Source organism: Phocoena sinus, chromosome 5 (assembly GCF_008692025.1).
Source record: "Phocoena sinus isolate mPhoSin1 chromosome 5, mPhoSin1.pri, whole genome shotgun sequence".
In the NCBI taxonomy this organism is placed as follows: Eukaryota; Metazoa; Chordata; class Mammalia; order Artiodactyla; family Phocoenidae; genus Phocoena; species Phocoena sinus.
The window spans coordinates 34,039,097-34,054,482 of NC_045767.1; the positions used below are offsets into that span (position 1 = coordinate 34,039,097).

The 15,386-nt window shown below is 35.5% G+C and overlaps 1 protein-coding gene across 1 annotated transcript in view; it reads right to left on the bottom strand.

Annotated features, from left to right (window-relative positions):
* GSTCD (glutathione S-transferase C-terminal domain containing) overlaps positions 1 to 15,386 on the bottom strand; it is a 134,326-nt gene that overhangs the window by 25,336 nt on the left and 93,604 nt on the right. The window contains exons 6-8 of the mRNA XM_032633633.1: positions 6,831 to 6,946; positions 6,626 to 6,670; positions 4,290 to 4,418 (exon numbers count right to left, since the gene is read on the bottom strand). Of these exons, the coding sequence (XP_032489524.1) occupies positions 4,290 to 4,418; positions 6,626 to 6,670; positions 6,831 to 6,946 (290 nt within the window). The remainder of the gene's footprint in view (positions 1 to 4,289; positions 4,419 to 6,625; positions 6,671 to 6,830; positions 6,947 to 15,386) is intronic.

The following is a 15,386-nucleotide window of genomic DNA, read 5'->3' on the forward strand; positions in this document are numbered from 1 at the left end:
TATTGCACTAGACAAGAAGGTGATAACAGACTTCTTAAAAAAATAGCCTTAAAAAGTCCACTTTTAAAGCAATCTTTTCTAAGTTGCCCTTTAAGGGTATGATAATTGATATATATTGTTTTAGTTTGGGCTGCTCTTAAAAAACTATCATAAACTTGGTGGTTTAAACAGCAAATATTTTTCTTAGATCTGGAGGCTGGGAAGTCCAAGATCAAGGTGCTGGCAGATCTGATGTCTAGTGAGGACTCCCTTCCTGGTTTGCAGATGGCTGTCTTCTCACTGTATCATCACGTGGTGGAGAGCTAAGAGGGGGCACAAGCTCTTTTCTTATAAGGGCACTAGTTCCACTCAGAGAGCACCACCCTTATGACCCAATTACCTCCCAAAGTTCCCACCTTCTAATACCATCAAATGAGGGGTTAAGGAATTCAACACATGAATTTTTTGGTGGTGGAGGTGGGGCACAAACTTTCAGTCCATAACACATACTCAATTCAGGGTCATACAGCTGCATACATTTAAACTGGAAGGAAAAAAAAAACCTTCTCAGATGTTTCTCAATTTTGAAAGGAGTTTTGTATTTAAAAACAAAACAAAAAGGTATTTCTATGATAATCAAATACTTGTTTTAAAAGAAATTATATATACATATATAATTATATACGTATGTTACGTATCTTATATGTTCAGAATTCTTTTAGATATCTTATAGTAATCCTTAGGGTCCTATTAGCCTTTCTTGGCTAAATAAGCTAGGTATCTATCTATAAAATATTAAGCACATATATTTATTTCTTCTATTTTTACGGCTTACATGATTTGAATATAAAATGGTAACGTTAAATATGGAATATTTTGAAAATTTTGAATAAAGAAAAATATTATTACATAGTATATAGAGATAGCCACCTTAAAAAAATACATATTAGCATAATTTACTCTCATCCTTTTTAAGCAGTTTTCACATGGCTGAGATCACACTGCGCAGAGTAAAAACAGGACCAATTTTTTCAGTACTTCCTAAATGCTAGGCTACTTGCTAAGTGGTTCATGCACATTGTATCAACATCCCATGAGCCAGATATGTTATGTCCATGTCATAGATGAAAAAACTGAGGATTGAGGATGAGGCCATACAACTAGTAAGTGGCCAAGCTGAGACTTTAGCACAAGTTAAATTCAATGTTAAAATGCATACTCTTAACCATTATATTTATATAAATTTCTCTGTTTACCATTGTAACTAACATTTCATGTCATTAACAAATCATTACAAATATCATGTAAATGAAAAATTTCAAAGCTCCCATATGATTAGGCCCCCTTCACTGAAGCCTTACAGTCAATAATATTTTAAAAGCCTTACAGTAATAATATTTTAAAAATCTTTGCAAACGTTAAGAGCAAGAACGGAATATCATTGTTGTTCAAGTTGAAATGCATCTGGTTATTAGAGACTCTGAACGTTATTTATAAGCTTATTGGACATATAAAGAAATATATTTCTCAAGTAAGCACAACGTAAATCAGAAACTACAAAATGCTCTTTGGAACAGGCACTGTATTACCTCATTGATTCTGGTTACATGGGGGAGGCACAGCCCTTGGGGGTAATGGAAGACCTTGTTTAAAGACCTGAAAATATTTAGATTTGTTCTCTTCCATTATTTCAAGTCACACTAGTTTATCAACATTAGTAAATCTATTCATTTTTGCCTGATATAGGTTGTTGTATTAATGGAGATAAGAATAATAATTAGTATTTCAATTCTCATGTATAATTGATTTGTTTTAAGTTCTGCAAGATAGTCGGTTCGAAGACTTTAAAATTCTCCCCTTAAAATCTTGTTTACATCATTAACTTTTATGTCTAAAGAAAAACAGTAGAAGAAAAAGGCATTTACTGAGCAAAGATAAATGCCAACTAAACCCTTATTTGAAATACCACAAAATTGTGAATTAATGGAGTTTTCTTGCATTTCTGATACCTGTTATTCTGATTTCCTCTCTAGTTACAGTATTTTCATTGGAATCTATTTAATACAAGAGTTAGAGCCACTGGTGCATTTAGTTTATCTAGTGACAATACTTCAATTATCATCCTAGGCAAATTATATTCTTTTTTTAATAAATTTATTTATTTTATTTTACTTATTTTTGGCTGCGCTGGGTCTTCATTGCTGAGCACAGGCTTTCTCTAGCTGTGGCGAGCGGCGCTACTCTTCGTTGCCGTGCACAGGCTTCTCATTGCAGTGGCTTCTCCTTGCAGAGCACGGGCTCTAGGCACGCAAGCTTCAGTAGTTGCGGCATGTGGGCTCAGCAGTTGTGGCTCTCGGGTTCTAGAGCGCAGGCTCAGTCGTTGTGGTGCACGGGCTTAGTTGCTCCACAGAATGTGGGATCTTCCCGGACCGGGGCTCGAACCCGTGCCCCCCAAGTTGGCATGTGGATTCTTAACCACTGCACCACCAGGGAAGCCCGCAAATTATATTCTTGAGAGTAAATCTAATTTTGGTTTAATCCTCCAAGTAATTTTAATTCATTTTCCATATATCTTGACAAAGTAATTATGAAAAAAAAAACCAATTATGGATACATTACTATGATATTTGGGAAAAATATCACTTCCCAAAAGACATATGCATTGTTAGTTGGTGTTAGTGAATTATATGACCTTGAAAGTTACAAGACTATGCCAGAATGATTTATCAACTTTAAATCACAGAAGGGTAAAGAGATGTAAGGCTGATAGGCCAGGAATTTTGTGATTTGAGAGGTGAGTAAATAGGCAGCAATATCTTGCTACCTTATACATTCTGCCTGGTGTACTGGTAACATGGGCATTGGTTTAATGGCTTGTTTTGTGGGAGAAGCTTTATCCTCTACCTCATCATTTATGTAAAATTTAAGCAACATATAAATATATATTTAATTTGAATTTGCTGTATCAGATGTCTTTATTTTCCTGAATAACCTTATTAACAGTTTTCTTAAAAGTTTACTTCTCTTTCTATAAGCTTGGCTTCAGATAACCAATCTATATTATATCTACAAAGGAAACAAACTGTATACTTTTTAGGCTATAAAAATAACAATAAACCCCACAAATTTGCAGTAGTTGGTATTTAAGAAATGAATTTCATTGGACAAAAATTGTAAGTACTACAAAAGGTCTGAACTTCTGAGACTGGACAAGAATTCCACCTAGACAAGCCCACTGTATATGTTATATGAACATATACAGTTGGGAATGCAAATTAGCACAACCTACCTAGAAAGTGATTAGGCAAAGGTATCAAAACTCTTAAGTGATGCATAAGATACACATAATAGTAACAATTACATTATAATAACAACAAAAAAGAAATATGATTAATGAGTAAAGTATTTTTGACAATTTCAGGTAAAGCAGGACCTATGTAGTATGACCTCAACAATGTTAACATTTGTGTAAACGTGCATTTGTTTGTGTGCATAAATACATAAAGACTAAAGGGTTTTGACAGTATTTATCTCTCACTAGCAGAAATACTGGTGACTCTTCTTTATATTATTATGTAGTTTTCTATATTAAGCACTTAGTCCTATAAAAATAAGAAAAAATTATTTAAAACAGATACAAGAGCAGCAGCAATGTTAACATCTTAATGAAACTCAAATTCCACCAGAGCATACAACCCTGGGTTTAAGTGAACTGGCAGAATCACTTTATCTTCGGTCTTTTTAGTAGTATCAAACAGTAACAATTTGATCTGAAGGTTTCAGAAACATCACCAATATACTTTCTGTCTATTGGAAACTTAAAATACATGTAGATATTAAATCCTTGCTAAAGAAAGTATTATCTAAAAGCAACTCTAGTACTTACAGGCTGTTAACAAGCTAATTGTCCTATTATATTCTCTGTTTTTCTCTTCTTTCATTAACTTCTAAAAATGTAAAATAAACCAAGAGAAGTCACCTTCATTAGAATTCATTTACTCATTCAATTATTAACTATTTTTAAGTACTTGCTATGTGCCAAACAATGTTTTAGGCACTGGAGATTCTGCAGTGAAGAAAATAAAATTCTTGTCTGGTAGAGGAACAAATATTATCTCTACCATGTAATGATGATATGCTGTGAATGACGAAATATTCATTAATAGGCTAGGCTTTACAGACAGTAGAAAACAAAAGTTATAAATTTCTTGTTTAGCAAAGAAAATAAAATTATCACCTTTATTTACTCTAAGACATATTATTATTCTTATTTAGTTAATTAAAGAAATTGAAATTGCTTGATTACTTACCCCAATATTAAATGTCCCTGTAAAATACTCCATATTTGCTTGAATGAACCAAATGTTGCTTAACCCTAGTTCGTCACTTCTCTTCTTAGCACGAATTAATGATAATTCCTTGTTTTCTATTAATGTAACCTAGATTGTACCCAGGAAACAATAGTATATTCAGTAACATAATTCAGACATTAGGGCAAAGTATTATTACTGTGTTTACTAGCTTTAATAATGTAGATCATATTATATTGATCCTTATCTTATGCCAGGAAGTAGGCCAGATAATATAGTACAAAAATGAGGGCTTCCCTGGTGGCATAGTGGTTGGGAGTCCGCCTGCTGAGGCAGGGGATGCGGGTTTGTGTCCCGGTCCGGGAGGATCCCACATGCTGCGGAGCGGCTGGGCCCGTGGGCCATGGCTGCTGGGCCTGCGCGTCCGGAGCCTGTGCTCCGCATTGGGAGAGGCCACAACAGTGAGAGGCCAGTGTACCGCAAAAAAAAAAAAAAAAAAAAAAGAACAAGGTCCTTGAACTCTTGAAGCTCCTAGATATAGTGATATAAGTGAAACAGGCAATTATAATACAGTGAGTGGTAAGTGTTTAATGAAATACATATAATGTGTTATCAGAGCATGCAGACTAAGGGAGGTTTTAGTCATTTAATGTGAAAGAGTAACATATTAACTGAGGCCTGAAGAGTGAATAGAAATCAGCTGCGGGAATAAAGGTGTGTTTCTAGCAGAGAGAGAAACATGTATGAAGGCCCAAGGTAAGAAAGATACGGTGTATTTGAAGAACTGAAAAAACTGGTATAGCTGGGGTACAGTGTGTGATGGTGATGGTGGAGGTAGGGAGACAGGGTGTGGGATGTAGGAATCAGGCTGGAGAGGTAACAGGAGCCAGATCATGTGCAATGAAAGGAGGTCTGGTTGCTGCAATGCATAGTATGGACTAGTGGGGGAGAGGCAGAAGGCAGGGCAACCAGTTCAGAATTTCTAACAGTAATCCAGGCCAAGGAAGGTGGAAGACCATCACTGGTTTAGATGGAGAAAAGTGGGCAGCAAAGTTGAGTCACTTTCATCACTATCATTCCTAGTTTGGTCCTTATTTTGTCCTTATGCTTGTCTTTGTGGAAAAATCCTGGATCCCTTTGTATAAAAAGCCTGACAGAGGACACTTGGGGTCAAAGGTTTTCCAGGCTTTATTCTAGTCAAGATTTCCCTTTTCCAGTTTCAACATTTCTAAGTTTCCAGAGCTGTTGGGAAGGGTAAAAAAGACACCATGTCCCTGCCTGACTCTACATCTCCAGGATTCTGCTCTATGAGCTTTATTCCTCTTACTCCAACCATGAAATTGTTGTTTTCCTTAGTGATGAAATGAACATCTGCCTGTTTCTCCCAGTATTCCTCATTTATTTTGCTCTTTATTTTCTAAGAAAGATAAAGAAAAATACTCTCTACTCTCTATCATTCTGCTACATATCATTCTGGCTAGTCTATGAGTTCTTCCACATTTTTTCTTCTGAGAATAATCACTTTAATTATTTTGTAATTTCCGGAGAGCTCACAAACAAAGGATCTGCCCCGGTTCAATCATCAGATTCTAGACTTCTATGCTGAAAGATGGTCACTGTGAGGAAATGATTTAATATGACAGAAGACTAAAAGCAGCACACACTTCTAACAAATGGTGGCAACAATCGTATAAATTATGGTACATTTACTTAAAAACATATTATGCAGTCACATTTTAAGTGATATTTTAATGATGATATTTGAAACTATTTGCAATAGCGAAAAACATTTATGATATAAGATTGAGTGAAAGCAGGTGACTGAAATTGTACTTGAATTTTTAGAATTTGCAGCAATAAGCATCCTCATGAACAATGACAAAAAGAACATGGGGAGAAATGCATTTGGTGGATCAGTTGGTAGATTTGCGGTTTCTTTTTCTTTAAAAAATGTTGTTACAATTCTGATACAATGAATAAAAATCAAGCTACCAAAGAATATGCTCAACAAGTTTCAGAACCTAGTATTTCCAGTATAAAACTATATTGACAATTAAACTGGCTTCATCATTAATTATTTTATTTGAGTGGAATAATTATTTCTTTTAAAAATTATTTAAAAATACAGCCCTTTTATAAAAAATAAAAAATGTAGTGGTCCTACTTACTCTTCTTCCCTATGATTCTGAATCTTAGAAGTTTAGTTCAAAGAAATATAAAATGCCTGTGCCACATATTTGACCTGGGTGAATGATTATAAACTCAAGGAGGAGGAAAAAGCCAGACTCAGCTAACTGAATTGTGTAGTTTCCTTTCGTCTATTATTCAGACTTTACCTGGCATGACGGCAGCATGTGAGCAAGGACAATCCCAACATGGCCCTGAAAAAGGAAAAAAAAGAAACAAGTTAACTTTGGTCTCTAAGGCTTTTGTTTATTCTGAGACAATAATCTTGCCAAATAAAAACATGACCTTTAATGTAGTATAGTAAAGCCACATTGTCTTGGAAAGGCTAAAGAGAATAAAGGAGATATAGAATACCCCACCGCTGCAGAAATCCACAATTCTGTCACCAGGTTTGGCCTGATTTGTCACCACATAAACAAGGTTGTTTAACTGTTGCTGCTTCCTCAAAGCTCGTTCACTGGACATTTTACCTGGGAAAGACAAGAGATGAAGACAATGACACGTTATATGTTGTAGGGGACTGAGATGGCACTCGTGGACTAGACTAGCAGCCTACAGGAAGAGCGGTACAGATGTAAGTGGATTACACATTCCATGTAATCCTCCACGAGAGGATTAGAGAACTGGAACCCAGAGGTGAACTCTATTTTGCTTCTTTTTACTTTTATTCCTACCCAACTTTTCTTTCAAGAGTCATTAACAGGAAATCTATGAAAAAATGTCTTTGAAGGAGAGGAAACAATAAGTGAAACATTAACTCCAGAGTCATAAAGTGTTCAATAAATGTTTACTGGATGAATAAAAATTAACAGTAATAATCTCTTCCCTCTATCCCTCTCAGAGACATAGTGTAAAGATTACCTAATTTCAGCACATTGCTTAAATCGCTTTGGAGAAAAGAGACCTATAATAATAAAAACATTTTTATTATTTAACTGGCACATCCGTGATCTCTTAATTCTTCTAGTTAGGACACTTGGAACATAGGTGTCACATTGTTTAAAATATATCAATGGTTATTATATTTAGAAATAAATTAGATTTTCTTATTTCTGCTTTGAAACTTCCTTTCCTCATGAGTGTGTCAGACACAGAAACTTAATGCAATTAGGGATTGAGGACAGGGCATTTCCAAGTACAAAATGCCTTGGGCCTAGCAGCATGAAAACATCCTTACTTTTCTTTCAAAAGCTACTAGTCAAGTCCACTAAAATATCTTCAGAAGAATGCATAAAATTATTTGTTTTTACATATTTCAAATGCACTGTTCATAAGAGCAAGATTAAGAAAATGTAAGACAGTAGCTCCCAGTGATATAGATAAAAGAAAAAACCCAGATAATCTTTTTGGCTTGATCAAAAATTATTTAGATACAAAGTTTCCCCACTCCATTTTCACAGAAAAATTGCATGGATTTTTTTCTTTTCTGTTTTCCTTCTTTCTTACGTTACTAAAATTAAAACACTGGGAAACTTTTAGGAAAAAATAGAAAATGTGGATTTAAAAAGATCTATATGAGAGAAGAAGTCCATTATCTCATAATTCATAGGTAATATTTCTGTATATATGTACTTCCAGCTATCCCATAAGTTCATAATTTTCTAGATGGCATAGGAAACATTATAATATAAATCTTTCTGTGCCCATGAATTTGTTTCTACAAGTTTTAATGGCTGCATAGTATTTTATTAACTATCTATACACAACTTATTTAACCAATTTCCTATTGTAACAATGCGGTCATCATCATACAACTGAATCATTGTGTGTGTTCTTAATTATTTAGCATCGCCTAATGTGAATTTCAAACATGAAAAGCATTTAAATCAATCGTTTGGTGATTTCATTTGTGAAGTCAGTTTCATGTAGCTTTAAAAAAATTATTTTCATTTTTCTCTCATAATATAATGGCAAAATATTTAAACAGAGTTAGTGAAAGCCCTTGTGATCCCACCTTCAGTGGATAGCCACTCCTAAGAGGTTTTATTATGACAATTTTCAAACACAAGGCAAAGTTGAAAGAATTAAGATTCAGTGAATAGCTCTATACCCTCCACCTAGATTCTACCATTAGCAACTTACTAGACTTGGTTTATCACACGTCTATCTATCTATCCATCCCTCTATCCATTCAGTCATAAATCCACCTAATTATTTATTTTTATTATGGCAGTGCAGTTTTGATTTGGAGGAAGAAGAATAAGAACAAGGAAGGGGAGGAAGAAGGGGAGGATCAGAAGGCAAAAAGGAAAAGTACTTTTGAGGCCCTTGGGAGAGTGAGTCACAAATGCTGCTATTAAATGGAGCCACCACGAGGCAAGAAATGAGCACAAGCATTTTAGACTGCTCTGTTTGTGGATTTCTTAACAGATCTTAGACAAAGAATTTTCATAAAACAAAGTCAAAAGAAATTATCTTTTGTTAAGAACAAGGAGATAAGAAAATAAAATTTATTTAATGGAATATCTAATAGTAAGTTCTGTACTGTACTTCTATTAGATATTTAGAATGACCTAACTTTCTTAGGTCTGTTTCAAAAGCAAATGTTGATGAAGATCTTTTTTTCTTGCTAAGCCTGCCTCTTTGCATATGAAGAATCTGTGCTTAAATGAAGGTTGAAGGCAAAGAGGTACCTTTCAGGTTTGTGTTTAAATAGAGAGACTATTAAGGTGCCCATATTCACAGGTTGGGCTAAAAATACACTAGCATGATGCCTCAGTGCTTTATGGAAAAACTGCCTCTAATGAAGCATTCCTCCTCACCATTCTAGTTTTATAAGTGAGTAGGGTCTTAAACACATCGAACAAGGTAATAAAGTGTTATTTTGAGACACCATATTCATTTAAAAACCAAATCCTACTTTCTATTTATATCCAACATTCTTGTGCCTGACACTATTTACAAGCATAAAAATGTTTACATATTTATTTATTGATTTATTTTTGGCTGTGTTGGGTCTTTGTTGCTGTGCGTGGACTTTCTCTAGTTGTGGTGAGCGGGGGCTACTCTTCGTCGCGGTGCGCGGGCTTTTCATTGTTGTGGCTTCTCTTGTTTTGAAGCACGGGCTCTAGGCGCGGGCTTCAGTAGTTGTTGTACACAGGCTCAGTAGTTGTGGCTCATGGGCTCTTGAGCGCAGGCTCAGCAGTTGTGGTGCACGGGCTTAATTGCCCGGCGGCATGTGAGATCTTCCTGGACCAGGGATTGAACCTGTGTTCCCTGCATTGGCAGGTGGATTCTTAACCACTGTGCCACCAGGGAAGTCCCTATATTTTTAACTTGACTAAAAACGATGGTTCTTTAGGTGTCATCATGGAAAAACAAAACCCAAGAATCAAATGTTTTAATACAAATGATCTTATTTGTCCTGCAATGTAATCCTCCTACAGTGGAGTCTTCTCCTTGTCTAATTCAAGTTAGGAGGAACCTGATTAGACAACTTCAATGTTGTTTGCATTACCCAAAAAGAGTACAAGAAAAAGTAAAGGAGACAATTTTTAAACTAAGGAAGAGCCATATTAGGACATCTGCATCTTTGGTCAGTTCAAAGCATCAAAAAAAGCAGAAAAAAAAAAAAAAGCCATGGATGGAAAATGTGCACATGTGCAGCCAGGACACCTGTTCAGTCTAGTAAATTGTGCTTAAGATCAGGCAGCTCTTAATTTACTCTTTCTTAGTCTGAAGCAACAAAGTACCTTGAATATTATAATATACTGGTAAAAGGAAAGTGGTTGGGTGCTTGGATACATATTAGACTTTATTTGCTGTTTTGTTTTCCAAGTATTTCTTTGAGATGTAGTATACCACCCACATTCTGTGAATTTTTAAAAAATATAATTAAATATGGAGACAAAGAAAAGGGCTAAAACTAATAGTTCAGAGATTTTTTTTTTTGCGGTACGCGGGCCTCTCACTGTTGTGGCCTCTCCCATTGCGGAGCACAGGCTCCAGACACGCAGGCTCAGCGGCCATGGCTCACGGGCCCAGCCGCTCCGCGGCATGTGGGATCTTCCTGGGCCAGGGCACGAACCTGTGTCCCCTGCATCGGCAGGCGGACTCTCAACCACTGTGCCACCAGGGAAGCCTGGTTCAGAGATGTTTAAAATATGTTTTTCTTTGAAAAGCTATAAAACCAAGAGAGCAAGAGTAAATTTCTTCAACAGTGATGGGTGCAGTACAGAGGTGGTAGAGAAGGTGTGAGACAATTGAATACACAAGGTGGCACCGATAGAACCTTTGGCAGGTGAGAAGGAAGGTGACAAACACAACTTTTAATGTTTTTAAGAGGCCTGATTAACAACATTAAGACAAGCTGATGAATGGTCACTTATCATGTTTCATAGGGCAATGGACAGTGAAGGCCAAGCTCCACCTTCAGGGTAGCTATGGTTTTCATGCTTGGAACCGTCACTAAGCTCCTACTATATGCCCAGTACTTGTCCAGGTACCGAGGACACAACTCAAAGTGAATAAGACGGTCCCTGTCCTTCAGGAGCTAAGAAGGTATCTAAGAAGACGGTATGGGTGTTCATTATGTGCAAAGGTATGTGCACTGCAGATAAAGAACTAACTAAGACATCACAGAGGATTTTGCAGAGATGTGTGGGGCATTTCAGCTGAGTCTTTAAGGAGGAACAGAAACTTGCCAGGTAGAATGGCAGGGAAAGCATGATATGATATGGCATACTTAGGGAGAAAATGCAATTAGCTCACTTGTGCTTGAAAATGAGGATCAATGGGAAAGTGGTAGAGCATAAGATAGAACTGAAAATTTGTCAGGGACAGATGGGAAATGGCATTGCTTGTTATCTTGCCTCTCTGTGCCGTACAGAAAACATGGCCTTGCTTTAATACTTAATATGTATGCTTAGAGCTCCTTAGAGACAAGTTCTCTTTGAATAGACAGCTCTGTTATTTTTACATTATTCCATACGAAAGATGCTCTTTTATATTGCTAGCCTGCATCATTTTTATTCTGGATAGAGTATATCCCCAAATTAGATAGAATTATTCATAAAATTATGTGGCGCATTCAACCTCAACTGATGCTAATGTCATTAAATGATTTAATTAAGAAAATGGAATTGAATAAATTGAGCTCATTGAATCATTTTGAGCTCTGCTGTTCTAGACGAGAAAGCCTTTGGTCTCCTTATTGGATTGTCCTTCCCACTCTCCTTCCCAGGCTCCTCCCCCCATGGCAGTCCCTGAAATGCTGTGCTCACCAGGTTCTGTCTCTGTGCCATAGCTCATCACTGAGTGTGATTTTCTTGAGTATATTACTAAAGTCCCTTCCAAAACTGCCTAGGAAAATACCTGTCCTTGCTTAAAATACCTTTAAAGGCTTAAAGGTATTTAAGCCTTTATGCCTTATGAAAAAAGTCCTGACTTCTTGGCAAAGGCCTTTAATGATCTGCGCCCTGTTAATTTGCTGACCTTACCTTCTGCTACTTTCATAATATATCCCCTGTGTTCCAGCTGGTGGAACGTGGCTGGTGAGTCAAGTTGCTTTATAAATTTGTTCTCTTCGCTTGAAACCTATTCCTCACTCCTGGCTACACTGACATGTATTCCTTTTGTAATAAGTTTTTTTTTTTTTTTAAAGACAAAAGAGACAAATGTTACTTTTTCAAACTATTTATTATATTTCCTGTTATTATTAACTACTGAAGAAGTTTTCTTATTATAAAATGATTTACCTAGGCATTATTCATTATACCAACTACCCAAAAAGGACCGTTAGCTGAAATTGCTTCTGTGTGCATGAAACAGATACAGATGATTTTTCCTGGAACTACATAAACTTGGGCCCAATTAAATGGATAGAGTATTAGGAGACTGACAGGCATATAACAGGTGCTTAATAAAAGTTTAATGAATGAAATTTCTCTGTAATTATGACTTAGCATTTCAAGGCAGTAAGTTAACTTTTGCACATATTAAGTATGAAAACAAATTCAACTGTATTTGAAAATATACTGTATTGAAATAGAAAAGGAAGTCAACTATGAAACAATTTTAAAACTGGGGATGGAAAAGCTTCCAAAAACTTTAATGAGGGAATAAGAAAGCTGCCCTTTAAAGCTATACCAAAAACTAGAACAGCGTAAATAAAATTTCTAAAGAAACTCCTAAGAAGCATGAAACTAAGCGGCAACATAAAGTTTACATTTTAGGTTAGGGCAACCTCATTTTAAATTTTGGAAATGACTTGTTGGAAATACTGAAAATTTAGAATAGTTGGAATTTACATTTTTTAAAGCCAGTTGCAGGCTAGCATCACTAATCCTCTTAGCCATACTGACCCCAGAGTGACAATACTCTTGCAACAGTGGATACCTTTTCCCTCTCTCCCCCATCCCCAGCCCATTCACACATCCTACAGTGCAGTCTATGAAATCAGTAATACTGTAACAGTGCGATGGCATTTTCACTCTGATAGTTTTGTTATAGATATTATGAGTTGTCAATAATTATCAATTAGAAATTCAAAATTCAAAAGAAGCCAATTTATTCTTCTCTAAATTGAGGAATACTGACCTCATAAAATATCTTTATCAATCAATCATTCAACCAACAAATCAACCAACTAACTTGACCTACACAGAACTGTTCTAGACAATGTTAGGGTCACAAAGATGTCTATCTCTTGATTTCTGTCCTTAATGAATTTACACCTAATTTAAAACAGTACAAAAACATTATATATGACCTTAGAAGATGTATTTTACTAACCACATTGTACAGTATTTTTAATGACATTTTAACAGCCCTAACTTACAAGAATCCATACTTCTTTCCTTAAAGCTTCTAAAATGATTGATAATTGTTTATATAATGCTCTGCAGTTTATTAAGCACTTGCACATTTGATACATCATCTAACCTCAATATTTTCAGGTTGCTAGGTGGACAACCTGTTCCTTGTCTTACAAATGAGGACACAGCACTGAAGAGGTTGCTCAAACTTAGCATTTGTTTAAAGACACAGCTGGTAGTCAGTGAACATGGGACTCTAACCAAGGATTTCTAACTTTAGGTTCAGTCTTCTTTGCAATATGGTCTGCCATTTCTTAAGTAGATGACTTTGTGATTTCAGAATTTCAGGGTTGGTCCTTTTTTTCTTTTACCTGTTCAAGGAAACGAGGTACTTTCTAGCAGGGAAATGAGGGATATCCCTAGCAATTATATCAGGGAAAAAAAGTGAATTCTTCAGAATCAGTCATAAAATGCATTTTATTTCAGTTTTCCTCTAAATAAAATTTCCAAAAGCAGGCTTACCAGTAAAAAGGATCAATTTAAGTTCTGAACTTCAATATTTTGGAATATAGCACTAAGGCATTATCTGCAGGTCTCATAAGTCACTCTGTTTAATGAATTGAACTTCGAGTGTCACCCTTTCCAGAAATAGACCATTTCCTCACCTTGGAACTGTAGCAACCTTTTAAATTTTATAGAAAAGTGATATGGGGAGGTTGAGCCATCAATTTGTTGCAAAATCGGATTATCCAGGAGGAAAAACTGAAAATAGATTGGGATGATCTTTCTCGTTATAGTACTGCAGGTGCTGACAAATATAGCATGCACCTTCACCCTTCCATATCTAATTCCAGGGCATCTTTTAAAAAAACAATAACTACAAGTACTTAGGCAAGATGCACAGTTGAGGAACAATAGTTGAAGAAAGTATAGCCACATTATTTGCCAAATCAAAACTTCTGTTTTGTTTATAAAAGAGCTTAGATACACTGAATAGTGGAAAATTTAAAACTTGTTATTCCTGCTATTTTTTTTCTCTAAGATGAATAAAACATTTTGACTTCAGAATACCAGACACCAGAGTTAATTGAACACATATATTTTCATTTCATTCAAATGCTATTTATACCACACAAAGTAATTGTTTCTTTGCCCTGGAATTTAGTTAAAAAAACATTTCACAATATCTTCCAACTTGCCCACAAGACCAAATTGAAATGCTTTAGAACCAAAAAAGTTAACTCTAGAAAATAGGTATTTATTTCTTCTCTCTCTTTTTTTTGGAGGCTTAAGTTAACAACAGTAAGGTATTTTAATAGTTTCATTAACTTTTGAGATCATTCAAGTAATCCTCAATTTGAGTTCTAATTTGATGTGTTTCACTGTATTTCGGTTAAATGATAGTAGCCTGCAATGGTGAGTGTTAACTTTCCTGGAGTCTAGTGATTTTCTAAAAATCACTTCTCTTATATACATAGTATTCTAATTTCTACTATGATATGACCCATAGGTTTTCTTGTTTGATTTTTTTCATATATTTTATTTTGATTAAAAAAATGAAAATGAATATATCTAAGGTGACATGGCTCCATATTCTTTTATAATATTAACACTATATTAATATACAGTATTCCCATCAAGAGATGGCATCTGTGTCTGTTCCCTTTAATTGAGCTCTATGACCACTTGACCAGTGTAATATAGAAGAAAGACTGTGCCCATTTCTGGTAGCTTCCATGTCCTATCTTTTGAGACACTTGCTCTTGGACAGTACCATGCTTTAGGAAGCCAAGCCTCCCCAGCTGATGCTGTATGAACAAACAAGCTTTCCCACCAAGTCTTACCTAAGTTGAAGATTTGTGAATAAAATAGATAATTGTTATTTAAATGCACTAAGTTTTGTGGTGCATTTATGCAGCTATAGATCATCTGAACAACATCTTAAATTGGGCTTGTAAGGATTATCATCACTGAATAGTATTTATTAAGTCATCTACCTATACATGGAATGGTGCTGGATACTATGACAATAGCCAAAATAGAAAATAGTTATTATACCTAAGAGTTAACAGCTCAAGGCAGTAGTATTCATTGCAAGTTACAGAGGGACTCCTCTACAAACCTGAAAGGCAGTCTTGAATTGCAACCCTACTAT